The following is a 12487-nucleotide window of genomic DNA, read 5'->3' on the forward strand; positions in this document are numbered from 1 at the left end:
GAGATGTTATTTTAATTGTGCAGTGCACAATAGCTGTGAACATGTTGGAATCATTAGTGCTTTTGGCTGATGTGGAGATAAAATGTCTGAACATCAAATTCACCCAGGTAAGTATGTGGAAAGTTAAATTTCTCTGTGAAGTGATCCATTGCTGTGATAATATTTGGAATTTCAAACTGAACCAGATGTACTATAGTCAACATCCATGACACAACTGCAAGAACATACTGGTTACTAATGGCATTTAAAATATGTTGAAACAGATTTTATGTATTTGTTTATCGTATTGCATTAAATACTCAAACACTGGTTCAACAAAATTATGGAAAAGAAGAATCATTCTTGCTTTTATTGCATTGTGGTGGAGGTAGGGGATTCATTACATGTACACAAGTCAGAACTCATCTGAGACATGCTCATTGGATAGACCCTGTAATATGTATAATTTATAAACAAAACTTTGATGTGGCATTTCTATTCTTTTGATTATACTGCTACTGAGGACGTTATATTGTTATGTACATTTATGTGACATTTCTAGAAACTGACAAATAATTATGTCCATTCAAATAATACAGAAATAATCACCATTCATAATATATAAAATGGAAAGGATACATATCCTCTAAAACTAATCATAATAGGCATCTATAGTTTTGTAGAAGTGATGAGAATGGATGATTCTTTCCTTTTACAGAGACTACAGTATTAAACAAGTCTTTATTATTTTGCATTACCTCTTGTTAGCCAATAATGAAATTGACTTGATTTGAATTGTTGAACCTGTCCTGCTGAAGTACTTGAAATGTTCACACGAAATTATCACTGTACTCCCTTTAGATAAATAGGGATTTATATACTGAATACATTTGTGAAACAGGTTTTTCTTCTTAGGTTCTAGTATCCAAGGGCCTACTGACATATGTGAAATATCAGAAAACTTACCCAGTCATTTTGCTTTAAACAGAATGTGGATAAAAGTCTACAGTGGGCCCTAAGGATGTTTCAAGATAATAATCCATACAGGTACTCAACCCAGTGTTTTCAAACATTGTCTGTTGATACTCACAAATTAAAAAATTCAACGCTGGTATATGACCAACACTTTGCCACAGGTAACCAAAGCCTTTGGAATCCCAAAATAAATCTAAAATTATAAGTTCTAGTCACAGTCCACCCTGTCTTCAGTTCTCCCACATCAGAGGGCATCATTGATACAGTTTCAGACATGGAAGAGGAAGCGAGCTCGGCTGATGCTGTCCCATCATCGAATAGAACTTTCTCCTTTCAGTTCATACTGTCCTTTCGGCTGCTACGATCACCAGGGTTATTGGATTCCTGGTTTTTCCAGTGCAAACTTACATGTTTGGAGGTGTCATTCATCGGCATCACATTCATTAGAGCCTGGCTCTGGCAACAGCAGCACAAACAGGACTGAAAGACATACAAATAATTAACATGCTAGCTTTCTACGTGTCCTGTCAGCAGATGCATTGATGGTCAATCACTGAGATAAAAGGCACAGTACAATGTCATATTATTGAGGAACATACCATAATAAAGGCAACATACCATAATAATGTAATGTAGGGTTGGTGTCTGGGTGACCTGAAGTGGACAGCTCATTGCACACCAGAATTGTTAAGGCCATTGAATGAGAGTGAGAATGGGGCGGGGCTAAATGCCATGAGGAATCATTTGATAAGAGCTGCTGAAGCAATCATGGTCGCGAGAGGGAGACTGAAGATCACGGCAGCAATGGCCCAAGCTTTCCTGTTGGAGTCTGGAAACGGTGCTTCTCACCTCTCTGACTAGTCCTTCGAAAATGTATCCCACTCAGCAAGGGTTGAAGGACATGCAGTTTAACTGATGCCCGAGCAGGTCAATCCCTACCACTTTCCCACCAGATCAAGCTAGTTAAAGCTTTCTGGACAGAGAGAAAGGACATCTGGAGTAGAGGGTTGTGTGTGAGTCAGAGGGCCTTCCTCATGTGTCTGTTCCTGGGCCTGGTCAAGTTGGACATTAATAGATCCAAAAGGCAGGCAGTAATGGTTGCCAAATGTCTGCCCCTCTGCTATGGCTACTTTCATACCCAGGTGTCCTTAGAGAGAAAGCACACCGTATTCACCAAAACTCCCAATGCTTTAGGCACGGCAGGGTTGGAGTGCTTTATCTTATCTTCAAACTCCACTTTGATTTCATCCCTCACTCTCTCCCTCACTTTTAGTGGCAATGAATTAGCTCTGCCAGGCTTTGCATATAATTTGATTATTTGAAAACACGGGTGATTTAGTGATTAGATCAGATTAGATTACTTGCAGTGTGGAAACAGGCCCTTCGGCCCAACAAGTCCACACCGACCCTCTGAAGCGCAACCCACCCAGACCCATTCCCTTACATTTACCCCTTCACCTAACACTACGGGCAATCTAGCCTGGCCAATTCACCTGACCTGCACACCTTTGGACTGTGGGAGGAAACCCACGCAGACACTGGGAGAATGTGCAAACTCCACACAGTCAGTCGCCTGAGGTGGGAATTGAACCCGGGTCCCTGGCGCTGTGAGGCAGCAGTGCTAACCACTGTGCCACCATGATGTTGGATAATAGATGACCAGGACCATGAATGATTTGGTGGTAGGAATAAAATCTGTTCAGTTTTATGTATAATAAAATTTTTAGATACAGAACTGAAGTTAAAAAAAGGACATCAAAAGGTCTGTTATAATGCCAGGAGACCTGGAGGACCCTCCTGGACCTCCGAAGGGTGGACAGGATTCCCATTTCATTTTCCCACGCTCCCAAACAGGAGACTATCAAAAGACAGTCTCTAAACCAAACCTGCCACCAAAATGCACCAGCGGGAAGCCTCTGGGTTGTGAATATACTTTCCAATACTTCCAGCTGGTTTGTTACCCATTCCAGAAAGGAAGCCAGTTAATATAATGTATATGGGACTGAGGTGTTAATGCAGCCTTGGCGTCAGTTCTGGGACTGTGGGTGAGTTTCAGCCTCATCCTGCTTTTGTATTTTTTCCGATGACCATTCCTGATACTTTGTGGTATTTGCCATTTCTACCTGTACTGTTGCTGAATAAGGCCCAGTGTAGCTTGCAGCCTATCCCGTGAGTACTGGGAAAAGGTACCCCTTCAATGAGCACCTACAGAAAAGGCATTGTTCATAAATAACAAGAAGGTTTATTACATGACAATAAACATGGTCATAAATAATAAAAAAAGGTGAGGCAATGACCTAGTGATATCATTGCTCGCTTATTAACCCAGAGGCCTGGGTAATATTCTGACGACCTATGTTCAAATCATGCCACGGCCAATGGTGGAATTTGAATTCAATAAAATAAATTCTGGTAGTAAGATGAATATTGACGATGAATCCATTATTGATTATTGGAAAAGCCCATCTGTACTTGAAGGAGGGTCTGGCCTGCATGTGACTCCATACTCATAGCAATGTGGTTGCCTCTAAATTAGATGTCCTCATTCCAATTTTTAAAAAAATTGCTAAAAGTAGAACTACCTTTGATCGTGGAGAATTACAAAGACCTCAGGGAGTTGGTACCTGTGCGCTCTGCAAGCCAGAGTAGAACTCCTTGTCACTCACAGACTTTATGTAACTGGAGCAGAATAGACGGAGCCAATGTAAGATGACCTTTAACCCTTTTAGGATCATACATTTGGACAACACTAACTTCTCAACTGCCGAGAACCCAGCAAGAATAAAAACCAGGTGTTCATTGTCACCTAGAAAGCAATGGGCTGGTCAGCTCGACTGAACAGTGGCAAATGGAATTTAATCCCAAAAGGTGTGAGCTGATGCATTTTGGGAGAACTAAAGGCGTGGGAATACACAAAGGGATCAGCGGAACCTTGCTGTTTGTGTCCATAGATCCCTGTGGGCAGCAGGACAGGTAGGTAAGATGGTTAAGAAAGCACGTAGGATATTTGCCTTTATTAGTTGAGACATTAAAAACAAGCACAAGGAGGTGACGATGGAGTTGTAGGTGTTCGATAGGCTATAGGTGGACCGATGTATCCATTTCTAGTGGCCACACTATAGGAAGCATGTGACTGTAATAGAGAGGAGATTCACCAGGATGTTGAGCTATGAACAAAAACGGAATACTTTGGTGTTGTTTTCTTAGACCAGAGAAGGCTAAGAGAGGACCCGATTGAGATGTGGAAAATTATGAGGGTCCTAGCTAGAATAGATAGGAAGAAAGGTTTCCCTTTAGTGGTGAGGGTCAATAATCAAGGGGCTTGGATTTAAGATAAGGGGAAGGAGGTTTCGAGGGATTCTTTCACCCAGAGTATCTGGGTCTTATTGCCAGAAAAGCAATAGCAGTAGGAGCCCTCACATAATTAAGCAGTAATTAGATGAACATTTGAAACACCACAGCATATAAGGCCATAAGCTAACCAATGGGAAGTGGGATAAGAGTAGATAGGTCATAGTCATAGAGATGTACAGCACAGAAACAGACCCTTTGGCCCAACTCATCCGTGCCCACCAAGACTGGCACAAAAAATGATGGGTGTTTTCCCATGGTGTAAAACTACATCTAACGCAAGGAATAATGGCTCAAGGTTGCATTTGTTCTGGTGGTGAAAAGTCCGTTTTTGGTCATCTTCCTGTTGTGCGAAGGCTTAAACATACCAAGAAGATAAATAGGAAGCAATTGTTTTGACAGTGTTGATGGTGGAGCTTCATGCCAAAATCAGGGTTTCTACCCCATGGAGCTAGAAGCATTGACGCAGAGAATCAGAGACCTTTTATGCTTTAAAGTATAATGTTTGGGTTAGTTCTGGCTATTTGTGGCTGAGAGAGACTTTCAGGTTTATTTGAAGATGAGACATAGGTCTAGGATATTTATTTTTAATTCAATCTGAAGACACAAGTGCTGTTGTCTAATGGGGCACCTCTAGCTGTTCTGGAAAGGTAATAGCAGATCTTCATGAACAGCAGGAATCTGATATCCTTTGTGCCAATGGTTCTTTTTTATAAATGCAAACACAGAATTTGTGGAAGTTCTCCTTTTATATGATATGCTCCATCAATAAATATGTGTTATCCTCTTCTTTTTCAATTAACTCTCACAGAATCACACATTGCAATTACACATATTGTAAATGAGATTCCTACCTGGAAGCAATTTTTAAATTTCTTGCTCACAAAGTACAGAGCGATGGGATTGATACAGGAGTTCAGAATTGCTAGATTGAGGCCAATAAAATCCAAGACAAGTATGAAACTGGGGAGAGGAACAAATGAATGTTGTTGTTAGGTTATTCTCACATTGTGATATTCTAACAGAAATTACATTAGAACATTAGAACAATACAGCGCAGAACAGGCCCTTCAGCTCTCGATGTTGCACCGACCTCTGAACTATCCTAAGCCCATCCCCCAACACTATCCCATGATCATCCATGTGCTTATCCAAGGATTATTTAAATGCCCCTAATGTGGTTGAGTTAGCTACATTGGCAGGTAGGGCATTCCACACCCTTACAGTACATTTATTTGCTTTGAGTGGCACTGAAACTAAAGATCAAAAGCATCAGTTGAACATCTCATTCCATCAACTGGTATGTGACATCTGAAATTCTGTCCCTTTTGTTAGCAGACATGAGAAAAAAAACTAGGCCCTGGTGGAAGTGAGGACTGCAGATGCTGGAGATCAGAGTCTAGATTAGAGTGGTGCTGAAAAAGCACAGTAGGTCAGGCAGCATCCGAGGAGCAGGAAAATCGACATTTCCTGGGTTCCTGATGAGGGGCTTTTGCCCAAAACGTTGATTCTCCTGCCCCTCGGATGCTGCCTGACCTGCTGTGCTTTTCCAGCAACACTCGAATCTTAGACCTAGGTCCTGATGAAGCGAGCTTGCCATTTAGTGTAATCCATCACACAATTTTCCCCATCAATGTACAGGAGAGAGAGACTTAAAATTCAGGAGATTAAATTAGTCATCTTGTACACGGTGCACATTAAGGCAATTTTATAAAACCGAGAGGAGTGTTTAAAACAATTCTCCAACCAATCAGAATAGCTCTTCTGCATGACACATTGGCTGAAGTTCCTTGCTTTCTTGTGTGGTTACTGGCCCTCTACAATATACATGGAAAATTCACCTAGAAAATCTTTGCACCCAGATTTTCAGATTACCCTGGGCAGATGTTGATGAAGGGGCATGAAGGGATAGTCAAAGACAGCCTACTTACCTATCTGAAATACAAGGTATTTATTTTCCGCATAAGCTGCATAAAAACTAAGTGAGAAACAGATACATAAAGGCCTCTTCACCTCAGACTGGAAACTGTCAGCTGATATTGTCGGGTCCTATTTTAATGCCACTATTTGAATTTCAGGAGGAAAACAGTCACCTAAGGGGCAAATCAGATAGTCCTGGTAATCGATGGCAGAACCATGAGAACGTTTACAGCAGTAATTGCAGGAGGAGTTGTAACAGCGGTCTCCGAGTTGGGAGGGCTTGTGGGACCCAGAAGCTCCTCCTGGCCCTGTTAAAGGCACCTTTGTTCAAACTTATCCTCAATGGCCATGCTAGCTTTCCATCAGCATTGGGCAGAGGGGCAGTTCAGCACTGGATTGTGCTGGTCTTCAGAGTTCCATATGCCTTGTGAAAGCTCAATTTGCAGAGTTCAACAGGAGCCTATTTTGCTGACAAAACCATTGGTGTTAAAATCGCACAGTCAGCAAAATTGAAATGGGAAAGTGGAACTGTAGAAATTAACCTCTCAGCTGCTCTTTCCCACTAATCTTGAAGCATTACAAATTCTTCTGAAGATGTGAGCACAGTGTCATGCCAACTCTGTGTATGATGCAGGACATTAATGCCAGTAAACTTGCAGTTACAAAACCTGCTGGAAAAATTCAGCAGGTCGGACAGCATCTGTGGAGAGAAAGCAGAGTTAACATTTCAGATCTAGAGAGACCCTTCTTAAGAACCGTTTTGGAGGCGGGTCACTGGACCGGAAACATTAACTCTGATTTTTCTCCATAGATGCTATCAGACCTGCTGAGTTTTTTCCAGCACTTTGGTTTTGTTTCTGATTTTCAACATTTGGTTTTTTTTTGTTTATCTTGAAATTACCCTCTTCGTTACCGAGAGATTGAAGCCTTGCAGTTATGTAGTGCCTTTCATGACTTCAGAAAGTTCCAGAATGTTTTACGGTTGGTGTAGATTCTTTGAGCTGCAGTGATAGATTTTAAGCAGGCAGCATTGCTGCCAATTTGTGCACGAAATATGGTAATGTGATTACCATCAGGCTTTTGTGGTAACAATAAGTGAATGGTAGTGATTTTTGAGCAGATTTGTAGCTCAGGTTGATGATAAGTCTGTAAGTTAGCTCGGTGAGCTGGAAGGTTTGTCTTCAAACGTTTCATCATCATGACTGGTTAACATCATCAGTGAGAGTCTGGTGAAGCACTGGTGGTATGTTCCACCTCTCTATTTATAGCTCTTGGTTACTTAAGATGTGGATGTCATCTCCAGTTGTTTTTTTCAAGGGAAGGTAGATAGGGTCTAAATCGATGTGTTTACTGACGGAGTTCTGGTTAGAAATACCGTGCCTCTAAGGATTCTCATGCATGTCTTTGTTTCACCTGTCCTAGGATGTGTGTGTGTGTTGTCCCAGTCAAAGTGGTGTCCTTCTCTGCCTGTATGTATAGAAACTAGTATTAGTGGGTCATGTCTTTTAGTGGCCAGTTGGTGTGCGTGTATCTTGGTGGCTAGTGAATGTATCAGGTCCTTCCATTGTTAAAGCATGAATTGGTCTGCAACTTTGTGCATGCAATGAAATGTGGAAATCTGGAAATTATAGCCAGTTTGCCCTTTGATTTCCCACAAACTTCACCACATGGAACTTCACAAAGAGATTTGGCATGTAAATACATGCAAGGACATGTGTTGTGGTATAAACCCATTAATTGCCCATTAAACATGCCAGAACAAATTGAAGGCTAGTACATTCAAGTGGAAGTGTAATGATCTTTGTTTAATGGGGCATAGGTAATTTCAGGAGAAAGTGAGGACTGCAGATGCTGGAGATCGGAGCTGAAAATGTGTTGCTGGAAAAGCGCAGCAGGTCAGGCAGCATCCAAGGAGAAGGAGAATCGACGTTTCGGGCATGAGCCCTTCTTCAGGAATGAGGAGGAGGAAAGGGGCTGAGAGATAAATTCAAGGTGGGGGCAGGGCTGGGGGGAAAGGTAGGTGGGATGGCCATAGGTGCATGCAGGTGGGAAGTGATTGTGGTAGTCAGTGGATAAGTGGGAAGAAATTAGACAGGGAGGTCAGGTCAAGAGGGTAGTGCCAAATTGGAGGGCTAGATCTGGGATGAGGTGGGGGGGTAGGGAGATATGGAAATTGGTGATGCCAATGTTGATGTTGTGTAGTTCTAGGGTCCTGAGGTAGAAGATGAGGCCTTCTTCCTCCAGTTGTGGGGTGGCTTTGATTTGGTAGTGGAGGAGGGCCAGGATTTGCATGTCCTTGGGGGAGTGTGAGGGGGAAGTGGTTGGTCACAGGGCAGCGGGGTTGTTTGACGTGTGCAGGCCAGAGATGTTCCCTGAACCACTCTGAGCATTGTCACTCGGTCTCCCCGCTATAGAGGAGACCACATCGAGAGCAACAGATGCAGTAAATAAGGTGGGTGGATGTGCACAAAAATCTCTGCCAGATTTGAAATGTTCCTTTAGGGCCTTGGATGGAGGTGAGGGGGTAGGTGTGGGCGTAGGTTTTGCACTGTGTGTGGACACAGGGAAAGGTGCTGAGTTGGTAGGTTGGAGGGGAGCATGGACCTAACGAGGGAGTCACGGAGGGAATGATGGAGAGGGAAGTATATGTTTGGTGGTGGGGTCTGACACTAGGTGGTGAAAATGGTGGTGAATGATGCGCTGAATCTGGAGATTTGTGGGTTGGAATGTGAGGACCAGAGGGATTCTACCCTTGTTGCAGTTGGGGGGGGGGGGGGGGGGGGGGGGGTGGTGGGTGGGGTTTGAGAGCGGGGGTGTGGGAAATGGAGGAGATACATTGGAGGGCATTGTTGATCATGTGGGAGGAGAAATTGCAGTCCTTGAATTAGGAGGACATCTGGGGTGTCCTGAATTGGAATTGCTCCCCCCGGAGCAGATGCAGTGGAGGCGAGGATTTGGGAGTCAGGGATTGTGTTTTTATGGGGGAGGGGGAGATGCAGCCAAGGTAGTTGTGGGAGTCGGTGGGTTTGAAATAGATGCCCGTGTTGAGTCAGTTACTGGAGCGGTCGAGGAAGGGGAGGGAGGTGTCGGAGATGGTCCACATGAACTTGAGGTTGGGGTGGGAGGTGTTGATGAAGTTGATGAACTATTCAGTCTCCTTGTGGGTGCACAAGATGGCACCAATACAGTCATCAATGTAGCAGAGGAAAAGGAGGGCGATGGTGCCCTTGTAGCTGCAGAAGAAGAACTCTTCCAGGTATGCTATAAAAAGGCAGGTAGAGCTAGTGCCTCATACCCGTGCCCATGGCTGTAGGAAGTGGGAGGATTCGAAGGAGAAGTTGTTGAGGGTGAGGACCATTTCTGCCAAATCAAATGAGAATGTCAGAGGAGGGGGACTTCAAATATTCTGAAGAAATGAATTCAAATCCTACTGCAGCAGTTGGAAGCATTGAAATTTTAATATTTCTGGAATAAAATAAAACTAGTCTCAGTAAAGATTACCATCAAAATACTGGATTGTCATGGAATACCACCTAGTTTACAGAGTTCTTTTGGGATGGAACCCTACATCCTCACTCACTGTACACTTCTATGGGACTGCTTGGAGTTGGACTAGTCCATATTCAAGAACTCGGCAGCCAATGTAAACGAGTAAGCCACTAACATTACTACATCAGTAAGTGCATAGAAGACTGCATACTGAAGAAGTTAATCTGAATTTTCCCCAGAAGAAAACCATGGATCAACTGGGAATCCACCCCCGACTGAAGTCCAGGTCTTAGGCTTCAAGTTGGATGATCCTGACCTACACAGGAAATCTTCATAAGGCCATCAGAGACACCAAGAGCAATACCAAACTAAGCCTGAGACCTAGACTAACCACACAGATACCTGTTGTTTGTGGTAAGGCTTACACGACATAATTGGCTACAAATCATAGTCGAGCAGAGTCGTGGTCAACAGGGAATCCCTACCTGATGAGCTCAATGTGTTCTGCACTTGCTTTGAACGGCAGGTCAGTGAAACAATGTCACCTGACCTGACAACTGTGGGTACACCTGTACACCTGTACCCACAGTCACTGCCACAGACGTTAGATTGGCTTTCTTGAGAGTGAACCCATGGAAAACGACTGGCCTGGATGGACTCCCTGGCCTTGCACTCAGATCCTGTGTGGACCAGCTGGTGGGACTATTTGCTACCATCTTTACTTACTCCTTACTCCAATCGGAGGTTCCCACCTGCTTCAAGAAGACCACCATCATCACAGTGCCAAAGAAAAGCCATGCACTGTGTACCTCAATGAGTACTGCCCGGTGGTTCTGACCTCCATCGTTATGAAGAGCTTTGACAGGTTAGTCATGACTCATATCGACTCCAGCCTACCAGACTGCCTTGATCCTTTGCAATCCGCCTACAGTCACATCAGCTCCACGGCAGATACCATCTCCCTGGCCCTATGCTCAACCCTGAAACATCTGGATAGCAAGGATACCTAGATCAGGCTCCTACACATTGACTACAGCTCCGCCTTCAGCACCATAATTCCAAACAATCTAATCTCCAGATAGGTCTCAGCTTCCCCCCTCTGTAACCTGATTCTCGACTCCCTGACCCATAGACTCATGGTACCAGCTTTAACACAGGCAAGGAAGCCTCCTGCTGGTGAACACTTATTGCCTTCCATCAGTAATAGAAACAGCCTTCTTCATGTTGACCAACACCCTGGATGAAGCACTGAGATTATAAAGAGCACAGAATGTAATTGGTGGAGAGGGGTGGGGGGAGCATCATCCATTTTAGCCAGGAGTGTTAGGCCTCCTCCTGAAGTCCCCTCTATCGCAGAGGCAAATATTGAGGCAATTCACTTTGCCTAACTTGATATCAGGAAATGGCAGGTTACACCGGACAAGCCAAAAGTTATGAGTCCTGACAACATCTTGGCTGTAGTGCAGAAGTCGCGTAGTCCAGTAATATATGTGTCCCATTTCAGCACAGCGTTAACACAGGCTTTTATTGTGAAGTATGTCCTGTCCACAAAAAAAACAGGACAAATCCTATTACTGCCCTAACAGTCTACTCTGACTCATCAGCAAAGTGATGGAAAGTGTTGCCGATAGTGCTGTCAGGGGACATGTATTCACCAATAACTTAGTTACCAAACCTCCAGCAGACCTGGCAGCATCTGTGAAGAGAAAGCAAAGTTACCGTTTCAGATCCAGTAACCCTACTTCAGAACATTCCAAAGAAGGGTCACAAAAGTTGAAATGTTAAGTCAACTTTCTCTCCACAGATGCTGCTAGACATTTGAGTTTTTCGAGCAATTTCTGTTTTCGTTTCTGATTCCAGCCCCAGCAGATCTTTGTCATTTTTAATTTGTTACCGATACTCAGTTTTGGATCCGCCAGACCACTTGCTGTAGAACTCATCACAGCGCTGATCCTAAGAGTTGAATTCGAGCAGTGAGGTGAGAATTAAGTGCAGTTGACATCACTGCAGGAGTCGACCAAGTGTAGCATCACGGTGCCCCTGTAAAATTGAAGTCAATGGGATTGGGGAGTAACTCTCCAATAGTTGGTCATGCCACATAGCTCAAAGGAAGATGCCAGTCAGGAGATGAAGGGAAAACTTCTGCAGTTTACATGAGATCTCTGGATGGGTTACTTGTTCAAGGGCACCTGGTCCCTGATTGAGGAATCTGGCACTGGCAGGTGAGACACCAACAACCAATCCCCCGTCCCTCCAGAACTTGCCTCTGACCACCCTCCACCTCCCACCCACAGGAACCCCCTACTTTCAAAACCCCAGCTGCCATCACTCAGCTGATGGCAGAGACTCCATGATGATCCTTCTCTGCCCCTTCTCTGGAGCTGTAACACTGATGAAGGGCTTTTTCCCGAAACGTCGATTTCGAAGCTACTTGGATGCTGCCTGAACTGCTGTGCTCTTCCAGCACCACTAATCCAGAAACTGTAACACTATATTCTGCATTCTGTTCAATTACTCTTGTGTACTTATGTAAAGTATGATATGTCTGCTTCGCACGCAAAACAATACTTCTCACTGTATCTCAGTATGTGACGATAATGAATCAAATCTTGGGTGGGTATCTATAGAGCAGCAGCACTATTTTCCCTCTTGGAAAACTGTACAACCTGTCTGTGTAATTGAAAGATTATCCAGCATGCCTCTGTCAAGCCTCCCTGGTGTTCAAATCTCAAAGAAGAGTTATTGACTACTTCCCTGGAGACAAACACGAGTT

The 12487-nt window shown here is 43.8% G+C and overlaps 1 protein-coding gene across 1 annotated transcript in view; it reads right to left on the reverse strand.

Moving 5' to 3' along the window:
- Positions 1-320: 320 nt before the first annotated feature.
- The window catches only part of ednraa (endothelin receptor type Aa), a 54605-nt gene continuing 42438 nt past the window's right edge, over positions 321-12487 (reverse strand). Inside the window, exons 6-7 of the mRNA XM_072568534.1 lie at positions 5160-5268; positions 321-1434 (exon numbers count right to left, since the gene is read on the reverse strand). Of these exons, the coding sequence (XP_072424635.1) occupies positions 1288-1434; positions 5160-5268 (256 nt within the window). The 3' untranslated portion in view covers positions 321-1287. The remainder of the gene's footprint in view (positions 1435-5159; positions 5269-12487) is intronic.

This window comes from Chiloscyllium punctatum, chromosome 1 (genome assembly GCF_047496795.1).
Source record: "Chiloscyllium punctatum isolate Juve2018m chromosome 1, sChiPun1.3, whole genome shotgun sequence".
Taxonomy (NCBI): domain Eukaryota; kingdom Metazoa; phylum Chordata; class Chondrichthyes; order Orectolobiformes; family Hemiscylliidae; genus Chiloscyllium; species Chiloscyllium punctatum.